At 42.3% G+C, this 18,668-nt stretch overlaps 2 protein-coding genes and 2 long non-coding RNA genes across 8 annotated transcripts; 2 read left to right on the forward strand and 2 right to left on the reverse strand.

Moving 5' to 3' along the window:
- Positions 1–916: 916 nt before the first annotated feature.
- Positions 917–3,356, reverse strand: LOC135598641 (peptidyl-prolyl cis-trans isomerase-like). Its single transcript, XM_065092758.1, has 2 exons — positions 3,208–3,356; positions 917–1,731 (listed from the first exon to the last, which is right to left on the reverse strand). Exon 2 carries the CDS (start codon positions 1,667–1,669, stop codon positions 1,148–1,150), a length of 522 nt encoding a protein of 173 aa, XP_064948830.1. The 5' UTR covers positions 1,670–1,731; positions 3,208–3,356; the 3' UTR covers positions 917–1,147.
- On the forward strand, positions 2,408–3,508 carry LOC135598642 (uncharacterized). The gene is made up of 2 exons (XR_010481638.1): positions 2,408–2,469; positions 2,989–3,508. It is a non-coding gene; the product is annotated as an uncharacterized LOC135598642 (long non-coding RNA).
- Positions 3,509–3,538: 30 nt separating this feature from the next.
- LOC103994268 (uncharacterized) lies at positions 3,539–9,095 on the reverse strand. 4 transcript variants are annotated; one of them, XM_065092755.1, is made up of 12 exons: positions 8,695–9,095; positions 7,224–7,462; positions 7,084–7,141; positions 6,618–6,709; positions 6,410–6,539; positions 6,022–6,319; positions 5,847–5,916; positions 5,669–5,762; positions 5,437–5,549; positions 4,838–5,128; positions 4,583–4,777; positions 3,539–4,386 (listed from the first exon to the last, which is right to left on the reverse strand). In XM_065092755.1, the coding sequence occupies exons 2-12, from the start codon at positions 7,404–7,406 to the stop codon at positions 3,952–3,954; spliced, it is 1,959 nt and encodes a 652-aa protein (XP_064948827.1). In that variant the 5' UTR covers positions 7,407–7,462; positions 8,695–9,095; the 3' UTR covers positions 3,539–3,951. The 4 variants fall into 4 exon arrangements, with proteins under 4 accessions (XP_064948827.1, XP_064948826.1, XP_064948825.1 ...); XM_065092754.1 differs by having other exon boundaries at positions 8,676–9,095; XM_065092753.1 differs by lacking the exon at positions 8,695–9,095 and adding an exon at positions 7,690–8,557.
- A 1,107-nt stretch (positions 9,096–10,202) lies between these two features.
- Positions 10,203–12,005, forward strand: LOC135585779 (uncharacterized). 2 transcript variants are annotated; one of them, XR_001978119.2, is made up of 5 exons: positions 10,203–10,493; positions 10,610–10,961; positions 11,044–11,116; positions 11,215–11,265; positions 11,396–12,005. It is a non-coding gene; the product is annotated as an uncharacterized LOC135585779 (long non-coding RNA). The 2 variants fall into 2 exon arrangements; XR_010481637.1 differs by having other exon boundaries at positions 10,206–10,493; positions 11,215–12,005.
- Positions 12,006–18,668: the final 6,663 nt, after the last annotated feature.

Genomic DNA, 18,668 nt, shown 5'->3' on the forward strand with positions numbered 1-18,668 from the left:
TCATTTAGGGGACTAAATTTTATAACGTGTGATCGGAGAAATGCTATATATATTTTATGACAATCGAGGATATCTTTTATACATATGATCACAGGATGGCATCCGATCGAAAGAATTGATGCTTGATAGGGAGTGTCATTTCTGCCTGGTATAAAATATGGTTCCCGATAAGGACGACCTGTCACAAGAAATATGCTTTACGGAGATCATAGTTCGACCGAAAGAGTTTTCTTTGAGCTTTTTATCCTTTCTTTTACTGATGATTGAGCCGCATGACGTGATGGGCGGTCATAGTGGACTATTATGACAACTTACATTTGCGTCGGGGTACAGTGAATTATTCTTCCTTGGGGATTGAGATAGGGTTATCCACCGCCCGTGTGGATATGCGATTGAGGCAATATATTCGTCCTTTCAAAAGCGAAAATTAATTGCGGTCCTCAGAAATGTTTAAAATGATAGAGGATAATTATTATTATTATCCATTCTCTTCCCGAGGGTGGGAGAAATGCATTCGCTGCGTACGAGTTTCTAATAGTATCTTGGTAATGGTATTCCTTTTCTTATTTTATCCGCACATCCTTCACGCACCACTAGTCTATGGGTCGCAATTGAAGAACAATGTCGGTGGGTGACGCTCGTATCTTTCCGGAGCACTCGAGTTCCACATGGAATCAGGTGCGAGAACTCTGCCGCACAGCACAAAGGGGTGGTGGGTTATCGTATCAAACCCAATCCACCGGCAGCAGTACCGGCGGCTACATGCAGCCTTCCCACCCGCCACTATTCCCGCTGGGCCATCATCGACCACAGCCACTCCACGCTTTCCTTCGTAAAAGGAGATACCCTGATCAAATGATCCTCGCTCGACGACCGAGTAGAAGAAATCAAGAAGAGTTAAAAATCCCACCGGCGATGAACTCGGCATCCGTATTAGCTTCCTATTTTATTGATCGGTGATGACATGTATATAGGTTTTGAACTCGACACAGACACCGATGACGACGACGACGATGAAGATATGATAGTAACGATACGAAACCTAACTTGGCGACGATAACACGCGACGACAACACATGATCCATCGATTATTTCAACGACCACCACGAAACAGTGTAGAGCAGGTAGATCGACGTGTGCTTGAAATCTAAGACAGCTGCCCGCAGTCGGCGACGACGACCGGCTTCTTGGTGGAGCCGCTGTGGGAGCCCACCGCCTCGATGCTCTTCACCACGTCCATCCCCTCCACCACGCGGCCGAACACCACGTGCTTGCCGTCCAGCCACGAGGTCTGGGCGGTGCAGACGAAGAACTGCGATCCGTTGGTATTCTTCCCGGCGTTCGCCATAGACAGCACCCCCGGACCCGTGTGCTTCTTTACGAAGTTCTCGTCCGCGAACTTCTCGCCGTAGATCGACTCCCCGCCGGTGCCGTTGCCGCAGGTGAAGTCGCCGCCCTGGCACATGAACCCCGGGATCACACGGTGGAAGGTGGAGCCCTTGTAGTGGAGGGGCTTCCCGGAGCGCCCCACTCCCTTCTCGCCCGTGCACAGCGCCCGGAAGTTCTCTGCCGTCTTCGGCGTCACGTCCGCATACAGCTCCATCACGATCCGCCCCACCGGCGCGCCGCCGACGGCCATGTCGAAGAAAACGCAAGGGTTGGCCGCCATCTCCGATTGATCGATTAGGGTTTCAGGTCACGCCCCCTTCCTGTTCGATTGTTTGCGCCCTTCTGTGACCGGAGTCGTTGGGTCATATAAAGGAGCTGACGACGAGAGATATTTGGTCTATGAACAAATCTAGGCCGTCGATGAAGGACGCGTGGAGGAATCACAGTTTCGATACGGCTATGTGAGTAGAGCAGCGGGGGGTTAGCTTAACCACATGTGGGGTCAAAATATCAGGGTTTGGGTTTGAGGGCGTGGTGGGAGGTAAAGCCATATGCTGTTAGCCAAAGCCATATGCTGTTAGCCACGTGATTAATGGGGCGAGCGGCACATGACCACGAGGGAGGTGGAGGCGTCCCCGCTCCCCACCGCGAAACCTGATGGACACGTGATAATCACGTGTAAAACAGTGTGCGTGGCACGTAACCACAACGCGTAAATGATACTCGAAAATCCTACCAGCTTTGTAGTTACCTTGTGGGACCCGATCTGGGTCCGCTGCTTCATCCAGTAACTAACTTATCAGAGGACCAACACCTCAGATGAAACATTAAACTTGTGCAGATTGGGCCTTTCAGCCCGAGTGTGAAGTCGAAGCCTTTGACGGACGACACCCATCCAACAGCTGGTGCTTCTGAACTCCCAGCCCGTGCTACGTGAGCTCAGGAGGCGACGATCCAAACCCACATCCCCAGCGCAAACCCTAATCGTTACTCTGTCTATATAAGGTCGCCAATCTTCACCAGTTTTAAGGCCGCAGCCACTCGCTCCATCTTCTACGACCTTCTATCTTGTCTCGATCAGTAAGCTTATCTTTTTTGGTTTCTAGTGTCGGTTTTCTTGTGTCGAAATGAATTTGGAGGGGTTTTGCAGTGACGACTCACAGTTTGCAACAGAAGCATGCATGCAAGCATGCGATGTTGCTTTTGCATCTTCCATGACTCTGATGCAACAAACCCCCTCCCCGCTCTATAAATAATATTAAAAAATCATTTTTTTGTGAGTTCCTTCTTTTTTTGACTCGCACAAATTTAGTTTAAAAATGATTATTTAAGAATAAAATATAAGATCGGATTGGAATTCTAGATGGAATCTCTTCTTCTTTTTTTTGTTCCATTGATTTCACGATTGATCGGATGATCTCTTGCTATTCGTTGAGGATCACCTAAAGAAACCCTAAAGAAATGTCTATTTCTTTGTAAAGAAACTCTCATGGTTCCCAGTATGAACTTTACAAGAGATTTTGCCTTCTATTTTTGATTTATAAAAGGGAACGCTTAATCGTCGATGAACCCTAAAGAAATGCCTGTTTCTCTTTGTAGTGGTGCAAAGAGAAAAAGAAACTGTGTGAGAAGAGCATGGCAACTGTTTAATAGGAGTAATCGATGAACATAAAGAAGATCAATCGATAACCCGTGTCATCAAAAGCGCGAAAACCTAACTTCCAAGATCAATCGATGAACATAAAGACGAGGAGAAAAGCGCACGCCTCGGAAATGCGAACGAAGCGTAACGGAAGTGACGAGGAAGATCACGCGTACCTCGGAGATGCGAGGAGAAAGCCTCACCAATCGCCGTTCCTCGGAGATGCGGAGGAGAAGCCCATTACGAAGGAAACGCCGTGGCGGACGGAGGGAGCGCCGATCGAGGGAATTGATTCCATGCTACCCATCACGACCTCTATATGGAACCGCAACAGTTCGAATCGTCCGTACTTTCGTGCAAGCGTGCGAACGGCACGCGTGGTGGTCGACTCGCTCGATCAAATCACGCTCAAGTCGAATCCGAAATCGACGGCCGAGATTTACCGACGGATAATTAATTTTTTGGAAAAGAAAATAATATTAATTGTGTTTATGATGGCAGACAATATCAAAAACTTCATATGTTGTTAGAAGCTATAACAATGTACAGTTGGTGAAGTACACGTTCATATCTTGGTTGACGACTAATAAGCCAATGATCTCAGTGACCCAAAAATACATTACATCTCAGACGCCGGCTCTCATCAGAATGCACTGCTAAACAATGGAAATATAGGCTTCCGTTTCTCTTTCTCTCCAACATTTTGCTGTCCCCAATTGGAAGCCAACGAGAGAGAGATCGATGTTCATGACACCATAGTGAATATGGTCATGTCGTCTTCCTATTTTAGGATGCTTCAGAGGATTCTGGTGAACCAGAAGCACGTCAACTTGATGGTATCAGTATCAGCATCTGTTATCCTGCTTGTCACTGATGATGGCTTGCAATGGTGGCAAGTCTGTGATGATGAATATCCATCCTCATCCTATTGTATCATTCTTCATGATCGACCGGTGTTGTGATGCAGCTGCGACCGAATGGGGGCCTTCATGGTGGAATCTACCGCCCCGCAGGCTTCCCGGTTGTTGGTGAGGCTTTGCTTTGGAGGACGACGATGAGGAGGCGTTAGCAAGAAGTTGGTGTTGTGATGATGATCCACATTGCATTTGTACAGGTGGGGAAGATGGGAGAGTTGATGAAGCCTGAACAATTCGATGGGTGGAAGCAGATGAGTCATGTAGCCGATCGTTCTGCAGCGCTGCAATGCCCACAAGGGGGGATCTGTATTGGGCGAAATGAGCCTGCCATATCTGTTGCTGCTGGTACTGTTGTTGCAGCCTCATGTTGCCTATGGTGTCGTCCATTTGCGGTCCGAAGAATGGGTGGCCTACATAATTAGGTACTTGAAGCTGCACCTATAACCAAACAACAAGTTCTAAGTAACTTGAAACAATAGAAAGAGATGCAAATGCGACATGCCCAGATTCGACATGAAACCTTCCTAAAACACGATCCGCAACAAGCCATGGTGGACAAACTAAGTTAAATGTTTAATGAACATGAGTTTATGATGCTTTCCAGTAATTGGTTATGTTCGTAGAATTGGAGTACCGGTTGAGTGGTCGCAGCTGCTAGCTTCTCTGAGTAAGGTGAAGCATATGGCACATGAGGGAAAGGAAATGGCACAAGAGGATGATGTGGAACTTGCGCATGTAGAAAAGGAGAACGAAGCTGCCCCGCAGACTTTGCTCCGTTTGCAAAACTACTAGCATTGCCATTTCCCGATAATGAAGCGAAATCACAGGCCTGAAGAAGATGCAGCGGTTAGGAACAGCAAGATACGTAAAAAGAGAGCGCAATCACTACCTTCTTTTGCTTGGCATCAGATGAGACTGAAGATTGATGAGCTGACATATATCTTCTGTCACATAAAACTTCAACTCTTCCTTCGTGTTTATTCCTCTCGGCAACAGAATTTTGTAACCCAACTTTCTCATCATTTTCTGTTGCACACAATTTTGACCCATCCATGGGCCTCGATACCTCAGACAGCAGTAAAGGCTTGCACTCCTCCTTTTCTTGATAGTTCTTGATAAGATGGCCTATGAACACATGAATAGCACATTTTTTCCAAGACGATACTACATCAGGCAGAACCTGCATGCAAAAAACCATGATGCAAATTCTGTATGAGAACACCATCCCCTCGAATAGGCAACAGAAATCAATTGATGCAGCTATACCCCAATTAGTTGTAAACCGATTTCATTATGCCTTTCCAATTAAAGCTAAAAAAGTCTTAATTGCATCCTAACAACGATTTAATGTTTCGGCACTACGAAAATGACAATTTTAGCATTCTAGTAAACACAGCATATGAACAGTGTAGTCCATGATTGTGAGTCCATCCAAAAACTAGAGTTGAACTACAAAAGACCAACTGTTCTGTGTTACACATGTAAGACCTTTTTAGTTGGAAGATCAATTCTGCTTGAAACTAGTCTAGCAGCACCAGTGGCAGAGCTTGGCCAAACTGCAGTATTGCTTGAAGAAGGATGGATATGCAGTGGAACAATTCCTGACAAATACAAGTAATGCAATAATCAGTTGAATCAGAAACCAAAATACATGTAACATAAAAAAAAACATTAGAAAGTATTTTTCATGTAGATTTTCTTTATGATATAAAGTTCCTACCTTCCTGGCACACACGTTTTGCACTATTTTCACTGTTACACTCCACTTGCTGAACTTTATTCCCCCCCAGTGCAGGTGATTCAACATGTCCGTTCTAAAAGTATTTGAGATGAATTAATTCTCATCACGGGAGGCAAAAACAAATGAACTTTCATCTCGAGTCAGGGATAAGTATTACTGGTTGTAGCATATCTAATTTGCATGGCGGAATGGCTGTAAAGGCATCACATTGAGTCGGATGCAGTGCTCTACCACAGAACAGAAAGATAGGGCGAACTTGATAAGAACGACATCAATTGACAGTAAAAAATATTGTAAAACCACAAGCAACATTACACACGCAGAACCACCACCTATTTCCAGTTGTGTGAGGCAGAACATCTGATGGGCTTGAAATTTTTTCAAAATATCTGACACTACTCTCTGGGGGTTCATTTTCGGACAATGGAGTTATATGAGTGCCATGTTCCTTAATTCTACTCATGTCTGAATCGATAGTCTGCCTTGCGCAAACGGTGAGAGGTTGTTTGGAAAAGACATTTTCTTCCTCCATTGTTTCATCTAATGGTTTTGCCATACAAGAAGAGGGAACCCTAATTCCACTGGCGATGCATTGTTGCAAATGTTGTCCTTCACCCTCTTTTTTTGGAGCTGTTAAATCATTTTTTTTTTTATTCCAAGCAACATAAATTAACCAAAGAGAACATATATCACCCGAAGACAAAAGTTGTGAAAATTCACCTTCTGAATGAGGATCTGCAGTAGCATTATTTTCTTTGTCTGGAACTCGGGTGCCAACAGGTAGCATTCTGGATAATGCACACAAAGCCTCCACAACTTCCTCTTCATCCTTGGTTAATGAGTCAAGCAGCTACTCAAACAGAAAACAAGAATAATTTATCTCAGACCTGTAGTCATAAACCAAACTTAGAAAAAAAAGGGAACAAACCATGGTCGGTTTGCATCTTCTACCACCATTCCCATATAGCACCTCGACTCGCATCGCACGAGACGATGACTGGCTGCTGCGTTTATTGATTGCTGAATAGGAAAAGATCAACAGATCATCAACAGTTAAAATAGATTAAACAAGACAATAATATACTAAAAATTGCAGTAATTTCAAAAGGTGGAGACCACACAACTCGATCAAAATACATTATGGTTCTTGGAAACTAAAAGGCATCGAAACAAACATTTTGTATCGGCAATCTCCTTAAAGGAACTATGTATTCCCTATAATTATTTTTGGCAATGACCAGAGAGATACTGCATGCAACCTCACAAAGAACCAAAAATTGAATAAACAGAAAAAGTCAAGATTCCAGTAATTTATTTTTGAGAGAAAACATAAAAAATCAAAGATTTGGTAAAGATGGTTATTAGAAAAAGCAATGCAAAGCAGTTCCTCAAACCTGATCTCAATTTCCTCGGCACGGGTGCGGTATCAACAGCATTGCTATCCTCAGCGACCTTTTAAAGCTTAAAGATTAGCCACATATAAACATATCAATAGAAGCAATCGGCTAAATGAGAATGGGCAAAATGATGAAACCTTTCCATGGAGCCTAACTCTCTTCCTACTATTTAGACTTGTGGTGGCATTGGCACTAAGATTTGGCCTAGAAGAATCGCCCTCCTCTCCCTCTGACCTGCCTCTTCCTGCTTCGTCAGACGACTCATTATTGTTCAGCCTACACCTTGGAGCCCGGACATTCTGCTTCCTCCACCTAACCATGGCCGAATTCCCATCTACTCCATCTCCACTACTACAGTCACCATTATCATTTGAAACTGCGAAAGAACAAACAAAACCAAATCTTTAAAACATCGAGCAAGAAAATACAGCGAGAGTACGAAGGAGGAGGAAGCGGAGCATGCAAGGGACAAAAGAACAAACAAGCTGGTAGACAGATTAGTCAACTGGGAAAAGATATAACCGCAGAATGATTTCTTGGTCCCTCAGAAAGTAAATTAGAAGGGGGATGAGGGGCAATTAGGGGAAAGTGATTGCTAAGCACCGAGAGGCGAGGAGCGACTCATTGTGCTTCTTCGACGCATCAAATCTCGCGAGCCCTCTCTGTCCTCGCCTGATCCCGGCATGGCCTCATCGATCAGACGGCCTACCTCATCTCGCCACTGTGGGAGAACGACACCCAGGCCCAAATGAATCAGATGAACGGGAAAAAAGAAGGGATTTTTAAGCATGCTTCTTTGAGATTTACACCATATCTACTCTGAGAGAGAGAGAGAGAGAGAGAGAGAGAGAGAGAGGGTCGGTAATAAGAGAGAGAATATCGCGTGAAAGACGGCCCTCTTTTTTCCTAATTTGAGGCAAATGAGAGGTTTTTGTTTCCCCTTGCGGGTTTTCAACAATCTCTTTATCGGCTTAGGCGCAGCTTAATCTCTCAGCGTTGGCATTTGGCGAAGGGACTGAGACCAGAAACGAGTAAACTACAAGCATCAGCGAAAAGCAGCAAAAGATGAACAAGAATGAGTTGGAACAAAAGGAGATGAAGACAAAACCATATAAAAGAAACAACAAAGATAAAGGGGAAATAAAAAGAAGAAAGAAATGGGAAAGAGAGCTTTGTCCTGTCGTCCTATGAGCTCATCGGAATCGGGTTCCCAACTCAAACACAGAATGTGGAGGGGGCAAAAGAAGGGAAATTTCGAATGGACATAGACCAAACAAATAAAGCCACCAAACTCCAACCGAGTTCGATCTTAATCCCATCTCCAACAAACCCCAAATTGAAAAAGAAGTCCTGCGCAACAAGTCACAGCGGAAAGAAAGAAATCGATCACCAACTCCATCCACAAAAGACAAAGAATGCCAAAGAAGAAGAACGGAAGAAAGGAAGGAAGAAGGAAAGCCCTTCACACCGATTAAATAGAACACATGTCTCGAGACACATTCGTCAAGGCTCCACCTTTCCATCTTCTGATGGAGGATTGAAGCGCAAGAGAGAGAGAGAGAGAGAGAGAGAGAAGGCAGTCCCAGTACCAATGCATCCAGAGCCCACCGCTAGAAACGAAGATTCCCCGTTTCGGTTTCAGGAAGCCCCTTTCTTTAATCAATCCGAACCCACCAATGGAGCAGCGTCAGTGAGGAGCGCTCCAAAGAGGCGAAAAGAGCGCAGCTTTCTCTCCCTCGAAGCAGCGGTCGTATGTTTCTCGAAACGGCCCCTCAATCTCTCACTGTCCCCCGCTCGGTGCTTTAATACGAGCACGAACGTCATCAAGACGGATCCGACGGCTGACATCCGCCCTTCAGATCCCCACCCGACCGCCTACATCCGAATCCCACCTGTCACCCCCTGTCGGAGGCGCCCCCCGAAACGATCACCGTTCAAGCACCCAACACATCGTAATCACCAACCGTAGCGGAAATCCACTGGCTATAACAGCTGTTTCCTGTTCAAAGCATCCCTCGGGTACTCTCTCTCTCTCTCTCTCTCTCTCTCTCTCTCTCTCTCTCTCTATATATATATATATATATATATATATATATATATATATATATATATATATATATATATATATGTGTGTGTGTGTTTTCTTAATTGTCCGATTTTTCAAATGATGTTTATTTCAGTCATAATTTTTTGTTTCATCTTTTTTCTTGATTGGACTAGAAAAATGCAAGGATAATAGTAATATTTAGTAATAATTAGAACCTAAACTCTTTTTGATAATTTTGAAAACTTAAAGTTGTTTTTTTGATAAATCACGCACTCCTTTTGGCATATCTTTTTGGATTATTTACTTAGAGAAAATTCAAACTAACCAAAGCTTTCTTAATTTGCATGATTTGTCTAAATTCATTTTTGCTTAGTCATCTATCATTTTGTTCTTGATTAGATGAAAAAAAATATAGGCAAAGAAACCATTAATGATTAGTTAAAATAAGAAATCCAAACTAATTTGGAATTGAAAAATCCCAAATTGTTGTTGATAGATTACTCGTCCTTTCTTTGTGTTAGTGAACCTTTACGTCGTGACCGAGTTGTCAACACAACTCGGTCCAGTCCCGTATGCGTAAGGTTGCCAATGCGGATGTTTAGGTCACGTCGACGTTGGGTCATGTTATGTCCAAGTGTTGTCTCCCAAGCGCGGTTCCCCCTTGGCGAGTTACTATTGTTTTGTTGTCAGTTCCTACATAAAGGTCGAGGTCGGGAGTGAGATTTTTCGACTCGACCCCTCCGAAGTTCAAATAAATATTGTGGAGTTAAGGGGAGTTGAGTGTCCCTCTCCCCCTTGCTGATTATGGAGTGTTAGCTTTTATACCTGCAAGAATGAGTTGACTATATAAGGTCAATTAACTACGACCGACTTAAGCTTTTGTGCGAGTGCCGATCGACTTGCACGGGTCGAAACCGCGCGATGTCACCCCGAGCTTTCCGAGATGACTTTACCATGATAATGTCATTCGTACGAAAGGGACGACGAGCGGTTGCCCGCTACGTGTATGCTACGCGCCACATCAAACTTCAAGTTTCACGTCTGCATTATCGTGTTTGCTTGTCTGAGTCCACCGCGATTCCAAAATGTGTCATATCACTTTGCATAGTCAATAATCGATTCATGGCTCTAAACGAGGCCAATCCATTCCCCTCCGTGCTCGCCAAAGGAATCCGATCGTGCACCGACGACCCAATCGATTGATGGTGCTGCGGCGATCAAGTCAGACCCTTGGTCACCAATTCCCTCTTCTGCCTCTCTCTCTCTCTCTCTCTCTCTCTGAGGCGGCTTATCCTCTCTCCGCACGGCGACTCATCGCGGCAAGACGGCAAGAGACGAAGCATCGACCATCCATACTATGGTACAATGTTATTCTTTCGTCATTGTAATCTTTATTTTCTTTTCCCTTTTGTTTTAGGGTTTTTTAAGGTTTTCTTTTTTCTTCGTTCGAAATCATATGTCGTCGGCGGTCATCAGCTCCCGATCCGTCACAGGAAGATTCGATGCCGTCGGCGGATCCCGGTGAGAACCCTGACAGCAGCGAATCCGTCGGCGGCGGTCTCCCAATCAGAATCGCTGCCAGCGGCGGATTCTTCCCGCTAGTGTCGGTGGATTCGCCGCCGCCGTCGACGGATTCTTACCGCAACCTTCCCCTGTTTCCTATCCGCGCCTCCCATCCTCCTGCCGCCGGGTTTCTCGCCGTCGTTCACTCCTTCCCTGTGTCCTCTCTGCCCCCTTCTCCCTGTCCCCGACGACTGTGAAGCCGGTTTCCGCCGCCGTCAGTAAGAACCCCAACTATGGGGCCATGACACCACTCTCTAACTTTCCAGTAAAACTTGTTTCCCTTCAGATTTCACTCACTTCCCGTACTATTTGAGTTGGAACTTATCACGTGATTCTTCTGATGATAGATATCAACGGACCAAGAAAAGCTCAAGGAAACAGAGAGCCAGGCCAGGGAAGAGTATATTGGATCCTAAGATGGTATCTCTCTCTCTCTCTCTCTCTCTCTCTCATGTTGTAAGACAGACCGAGAAAGATGAATTTAGATTATGAAGGCAAGTATTCATTGCACTGTGCAGGAAATGCAGTGGGTTCTCAAGAGGAGTCTCAAAATACAGAGGAGTTGCAAGGTTTAAATTGCAATCTTTTTGCTTGTTCCAAATCTTATCAAATAGGATAAACATGCATTACTATTATGATTTATGGTGATGCTGAGCAGCTGACTCACCACCATCCTAGTCTGCTTTCCTTTTCATGCAGATGTATGAAGGTTAGGGCTGCCATGACCTAATTCTTGCTCGTTTGAGTAAAAGAGAAGAAGAAGAAGAAGAAGAAAACTATGGAGTAAATGTTGACTTTGTATCATCATTTTTATGTTAATTTTATGGTATTTAAAATATATTTTTAAAATCTTAGCAAGAAAAATAAAGTCAATAAGTCAAAACAAAAAATACCACATATTTTAGGAAAGAAAAATTATGCCAGGTTGATTAATGAAAAGGTAAGTAAATTTTTTAGACATCTGATGTGTTTTTATATTTACTAACAATATTATCTTTTATGTTTTGTTAGAAAGTCAAGATAGGAAAGAAGTTAACTAAAGATGATGTTTTTATTATTGGTGATGAAAAAAAAGAAAGATAAAATGTCTGTGAGTGAGGATGCAACAAAAGTAATTGTTTGTATCACTTGATCTTTTGAGAGAAGCACTATAAATATTTTTTAATAATTTTTTGATATTATATTATTCAAAACTTTCAAGAGAAAAATTCCCAATCTGTATATGACATTGGATGTACTTAATTATTGGTACCATGGTTTTTGTATTACTTGATCTAGTTAATAAAAAAATTATCTTCCTTTTCATGAATTGTGAGCTATCACTGTGGTTAGAATGTATATCATGGTTTAATATTATGGTTGTCTTTTCATTAGATAAATGTATCTATTTATATAATTATAATAATAATAAGATGTAAATTATTACAGTTGAATGATTGTAGAAATAATTAAACTTTTACTGTGGTTGTCTTTTTGTTGGATAAAAGCATCTATTACTGGACTCGAATAATCACAGTAATAGCTAAACTATTATTGTGGTTTTCTTTGGTAGGGTAAAAGTATTTATTATTATAGTTGAATAATCATAATAATAATTAAATTAATATTGTGATTTTTATTCATAGGATAAAAATATCTATTACTGTAATTGTGTATCCCCATTGATATATGAATTATTTCATTTATTGAGAAAAAATATTTATTATAATTAATATAGTTATATCTTCACAATGGCATTTATTATTACGATTTCTAACTACAAGAATAAATCTTATTATAGTTAAAACCATAGGAAAACTCATGAGGAGCTGTCCGCTTTAGGCGATAAGCGTAAAATGTACTCCTAAGAGTAAGGAAGATCTAACAGACTTATGAATTTTTTATTTTCATATTCCTCAATTAATGTGGGACTAAAAATCGTTGTTACAAGATGACAGAGATATCGTAGTGGTGCGAGATGCTTTTGTACATAGGTGCTGCTCTTTTAATACTTATTTGATTAGTTTTGTTATTATCTTTTAATTATTATTTTTTCCTTTGCCTCTTTCTTTTCCTTCTCTATTATTACTCAAAAGAAAAAAAAGCATCCTTAATTTTTCATCAACTCGTTTGCAGCAGTATTTTTTTAATTAGAAACTTTTTTATTACATCAAATAACATAAATAATGCTGAATTCAAATATGAGGTTTATTATTTATGCAACATTACATAAATCAATTTGGACATCTCTACAATTACTAATGACCCGATCATGTAATTTCTACAATCCTTTTCCTTGTTTTATATTCACCAACTGCTCGACAAAATTCCCATCGATTCATCTTCTAGCCATCCAAGTAACATCGAAGTTGCTTCAGCTATCACCATGAACAGACCCCAACTTGCTGTGTTTCGAGCCACAGCTTCACAACGAATGAATGCAATATTAGTCCCAAATGGGACATCTGTCGTGCAACTGATGCAGCATGTTCACCTGCCACTGTCCACCCGCATGACAACTCGTCAAAGCCATGATCGAGTTGGAACCGAGTCTGAACGTACCGCTTTGTTTATGCTCTCAGTGCCGAGTAGGTGACGACTTATATAGCACAGATCGAGACGCGAGCCATGTTTTAATGATACGAACGTGGCGCCTGTGCGACTTTAGGAATGAGTCGGCTCGGGTTCATCATGATTGGACCAGCTGTAGGCTTCTTGTTTGCTTTCTCACCCACTCCCATTAGTCTGTTCAGTAATAGCAGATGAAATAATTAGATATCAGTCTAATTATTCTCGTAGCAATAGCGTCATCCTTACGTTTGATCCAAAAGAACTCCAGCGCCCGTGTGGGAAAGACGGACCCCACTGCGTTGACCAGTTGTTGACTTCGGATACGAGCACTTTTACCAAACTCACTGATCGAACCCAATTTATGTGGATCACATAAATAACATATATATTATTGGACGAATTTCGAAAAAAATTCTTAAGTTTGAGAAGTTCTTGTAGGCTAATTTTTTTTAATTAAGTCAATTACCTCTTTTCGTTCAAAATAATCGCCCACGATACAGACATAATCGTGCACAAAGGACAATAAGTGGCTAAGACTTTATCATCATCGGACGTCAATAGTCATCTCCTAGGTCTTCCTCACTAGTGATGAGGGCTGCACATCTTTATTATCGCTTGTAGACTCCTCATCGTCGACTACAAGTGAAGAAGAAAAGTTGATCGTAAGGGAGGGTGTTCTTGATGGAAACAAAATACAAAGAAGAAGATTGTATTGAGTTATTGAAATAATACACAATACTTCATATTTATATACATTATAATAGAGAATTTTCCTGAGGATTTTCCATATTTCCTCATGTAGTTGGGGAGATCTTGGTTGTTGTTGAGGTTGTTATCATGGGAGATCTTGATTATTATCATGCCCTCGCAAGACGTGCTTCTATCAAGGACGCCGATCTTAAACCGATGTGATGAAAGTGATTTTTGAGTGAGAGGCTTCGTGAGAGAGTCCGCTAGTTGATCAGCTGTATGTACGTGAGAAACACGTAGTTGATGTCTGACAACTTATTCTCTCACGAAGTGAAAGTCGATATCGGGCTATGTGTTTCATGCGTGAGTGGAATACCAAATTGACGCATATATAAATGACTCCGACATTGTCACAATATATTGTAGGAGTAGAGGTAATGTTGATGCCAAGTTCCTTGAGGAGATTCATGACCCAATTGAGTTCTACAGCAGCGGTGGCTGTGGCACGGTATTCAGCTTTAGAACATGCAACTGTCTTTTGCTTCTTAGAACTCCAACTGATTGGATTAGGTCAAAGGAAGAGAATATACCCCGATATAGATGTTCTGTCATCAAAATTCCTTAGCCAATCAACATTAGCAAAGGTGTGGAGATGAAGGGATGAGTGTTTGCGGAAAAAGAGGTCATGATTGATAGTCACGTGAAGATATCGTAAAATTAAGTTGATTGCATACTAATGCATAGTAGATGGGCGATGCATGAATTAAAATAATTTATTGACCGTAAATGAGATATTTGGATGGGTGAGAGATAAATACTGTAAGGAGCCAAGGACTTGACGGTATTGAGTTGGGTCTGTAGTAGGGCTTCCATCACATAGTTTGAGCGACTCGCAAGTAGACAGAGGTGTTGTAACTGCCTTTGCATCTTGCATGTTAGTTTTAGATAATAGGTCTTGAATATACTTTCGTGGTGATAGGAAGAGCCCGGAAGATGTGTATGTTACTTCCACTTCCAAAAAATAGCTCAAGGTTCCGAGATCTTTAAGGGAGAATCGATCTACTAAATGCTTGAGGAATGCCTTGATTTTCATAAGATTGTTGCTTGTGACAATAATATCATCCACATATACTAGAAGATATATTATATTACCACTTTGGTGATGGAGAAATAAGGAGGTATCGGACTTGGAGTTGATGAAGTCAATTGATGCAAAAAACGAGACAAGTTCAGTGTACCAAGCTCTTGGAGCATGACGAAGTTCATAAATAGTTTTTTGTAGTTTACAAATATGCTTTGGATATCGAGGGTGGTTGAAGTCAGGAGGTTGCTGCATAAAGACATCGTCAGTCAAGGTACCCTGTAGAAAGGCATTGTTAACGTCGAGTTGACGTAAATGCCAGCCTTGTGAGATGACCAAACTCAAAATAAGTCGGATTGTTATGAGTTTAACAACAATGTTGAATATCTCTGTGAAGTCAACACTAGGACGTTCATGAAATCCTTTGGCCACTAGGCATGCTTTATATCTGGCTACGGATCCATATGGGTACGCTAATATGAAGATTTTTGGGCTTGAGTAATTGTGGTAGGTTCAGTGGTCTCTAACAATGATGTTGTGATGATATGTAGGTCAAGAATTTATCGTGGTTTAAAGACGCCACTTTTGGAGCGTGTTGTCATTGGATGTCTAGAGGCTATAAGGTGTGTTGTAGGTATGGGCGGTGGAGAGGCACTAAACATAGATTAGGGTAGGCTGAGGGACTTCAGTGTCATTGGTCCCAGGAGAGGATAAAGGTAGTTATTGTGTTTCCGAGGGAATGTTTTCAGTCGTGGGGGAACCTTGTAAAGAAGGGAGAGGCTCAATGGAAGGGGTGAGGAGCTATTGCACCGGGAGAATGAGAGAGTGTGGATCATGAGGAGAAGAACTGGATGATATTATGGGAGACTCGGTTGACGGGATTGATGGCGTACTCCAGTGATGTATATGTGATGGAGTAGGTCGCACAGTAGGAGACTCAGGGTTGTGAAACAAAAAGGTAGTCTCTATAAAAATAACATGACGGGACATAAATACTTTTCGAGATTAGGGTTCATAACATCGAAAGACATTATGGTTAACGGAGTATCCAATGAAAACGCAAGATTTAGATTTTGATATTATCTTATGTAAGGCATAGGGACAGTGCCATGAATAACATAAATATCCAAACACTTTGAGTTTTTAAATATTTAGGGATTTATGAAATAATTTTTCAAATGGTGACTCGTACTCGAGGACTAGAGTAAGCATACGATTAATGAGGTAGACGACAACTTGAAAGGCTATAGTCCAAAAAGTTGGTGGTATAGAGGCTTAGTGTTAGAGTGTGAGACCAATTTCAACTATATGTCAATGTTTTCATTCAGTAGAGCCGACGAGTTGAGGAGTGTGTGGAGATGACTTAAGGTATTATATATCATAAGCAGATAGGCAGGATGTGATGGCTTGATATTCGCCGCCACCATCGGAGTAAATAGTTTTAATTTTAGACCGAAAGAAGTTCTCGACAAATTTTTGAAAGTTGGTAAAGACTATTGAAACTTCATATTTATGGTGAAAATGGTATAACCATATGTATTTGGTGAAATAATCTACGAAAACCATATGTATTTGGTGAAATAATCTACGAAAATAACATAAAACCTAAATTTATCAAAGGAAGTGATTGGAGCGGGGCCCCAAACATCAGTATAAATAACCGGGTTTAGAGCAGGATATAGAGGATTTTTCAAAGGGAAGTCTATGACTTTTATTACTTGGGGAGTCCATTACCGTCACCAACGATGATGTCTTCGTTTCCGCCATAATTGTTGTGGATGAACAGCAGACAACTCTTTGTTGATTTGTGTGATCAGGATGCCAAGGTTGAGGATAATTGAAGTAGCCGGGTTGTACTTCTTCTTAGATTTTTTGACTGACTTGAGCTATGATGGAAGGTTCTGGCAACTTGTCCTCACGCTTGAGATATATCTCATAGTCAGTCAACTTATCATAAAGTTCTTCAAATGACATCGGTGAGTCGTGTGCCTGTATTACTACTACCAATTTCTTATACTCATCCCTGAGGTCGTTAAGCGTGTGGATAATGATTTCTTCATCACTAAGATTATGATCTATTAGGGCAAGTTATTGATAATAACTTTTATATTTTATAGATAGTTAGCAATAGCACTTTCTTCTTGTTTTGCTTGCATGAGACTAGATAGGAGACTAAGCATTCGAGTGCGCGAACGATTTATCAAAGTGATTTGTAGTATCACATGAAGATACGAGTGGGGCAAGGGATCCAACGATTAAAGCTTAAATTGCTTAAAGGATGAGATGATCTTGACATAACCATAGTTTATGGTCTGGATTTGGTACTGGATTGGGTACTCCTGGAATATTGAGCATTGCTCGTGGACAACAAAGAGAGCCATCGATTTAGCCTAATAGATTATAACCAAATAAGAGATTAGAAAATTGAGTACGATAAGTAATTGTCATCTTTGGATGACTCGAAGGGGATGAGAGTCGCAACATTAGAAATAAGGCTAGAAGAAAAGGTAACGTGGCTTCTGCAAGCAACAACGATTACAGTAGCAGCGACACCACCGTCGCTGAACGTGTTTGCAGATTGCAATATTGTGAGATGCTGCAGCTTGCAGTTTTAGGAGAAGCGGGCGATGCTGCAGCTTGGAGTTTTGGGAGAAGCTGCAGCTTACGGTTTTGGGAGAAGCCGGTGATGCTGTGGGCGCAGTCCCACTTTGGGAGAATCCGGCGATGTTGCGGGCGCAGAGTGTCCGACGGATTTCTACGCGGCCGCGGGTGAGATCGAGGAGGCCGACGAAGGGGAAAGAAGGGTCGGAAGGGGAGTTTGGATGGGCGGCTGCGATGGCTTGAAGTCCGCCGGCTGGCAGCAGATCAGCAGAGGACAGACGTCGGGGATGGCGGTAGAGTCGTACACCTTGACGACCTCCTCGGCAGTGTTGAACTTACCAAGTCACACCCGGACGCAGCGCCAAGGATCGCGGATCTCCGCCGCGAACTTCCCACGGCCGCGGAACCGCTTCACACTCTCGTCCCCTTCACGGGAGTAGAAGAGGATCTATTTGGTCCTCGTCGTCGTTCTCCTTCCGGAAGGGAAGGAAGATGCAGCGGAGGAAGGGTGGCAGCAGCAACGATGGCTGCGGGATTATAGCTCTGATACCATATGGAAACGAACGAACTAAATAGAAGAAGTTGGGGAGATGTTATTGAAGTTGTTATCACGGGATATCTGGACTGTTATCAGTTTTCACTATCGAGGAAGGACGGAACATGACTTGCAGATTCGCGAAGGTGATAGATGACGAGGGAAGATGGAGATAAAAATAGTTTTTATGTGATTAGAAATATTTTATAAATTTTTTTACAAATTGAAACGTTTTTGAGAAATTCTAGAAGTTAGAAATTTGTTTTGACAATTCGTCCTATATCATTTATGCAATTCTTAGTCTTGCTTTCAACCTCGAAGAGTTAAGAGCCACCGCCGGTCTCCTGTGGTGTCGACGTGGTGACCACGGTGGGTTTCAGCTCACGTGACGACAAGTCTCATGCTTGATGGCTAGGATTGAATCCTCTGACCGATAAAGATTTATAACCGCATGATCTTCAACCGTCAACATCGCTTTCCGCGGTCAAAACCCAGTACAGTGGTGGGTTTGGCCG

This window comes from Musa acuminata, chromosome BXJ2-1 (genome assembly GCF_036884655.1).
Source record: "Musa acuminata AAA Group cultivar baxijiao chromosome BXJ2-1, Cavendish_Baxijiao_AAA, whole genome shotgun sequence".
In the NCBI taxonomy this organism is placed as follows: Eukaryota; Viridiplantae; Streptophyta; class Magnoliopsida; order Zingiberales; family Musaceae; genus Musa; species Musa acuminata.

Excerpts from the sequence above, each read along its gene's own strand:
- LOC103994268 (XM_065092753.1), bottom strand. The coding sequence starts at position 7,876 with ATGCTTAAAAATCCCTTCTTTTTTCCCGTTCATCTGATTCATTTGGGC. Across the intron at positions 7,142-7,223 it reads GAGTTAGGCTCCATGGAAAG|GTCGCTGAGGATAGCAATGC; the intron begins GTTTCATCATTT and ends AAGCTTTAAAAG. Across the intron at positions 5,129-5,436 it reads TTGATCTTCCAACTAAAAAG|GTTCTGCCTGATGTAGTATC; the intron begins GTCTTACATGTG and ends TTTTGCATGCAG.
- LOC135598641 (XM_065092758.1), bottom strand. The coding sequence starts at position 1,669 with ATGGCGGCCAACCCTTGCGTTTTCTTCGACATGGCCGTCGGCGGCGCG.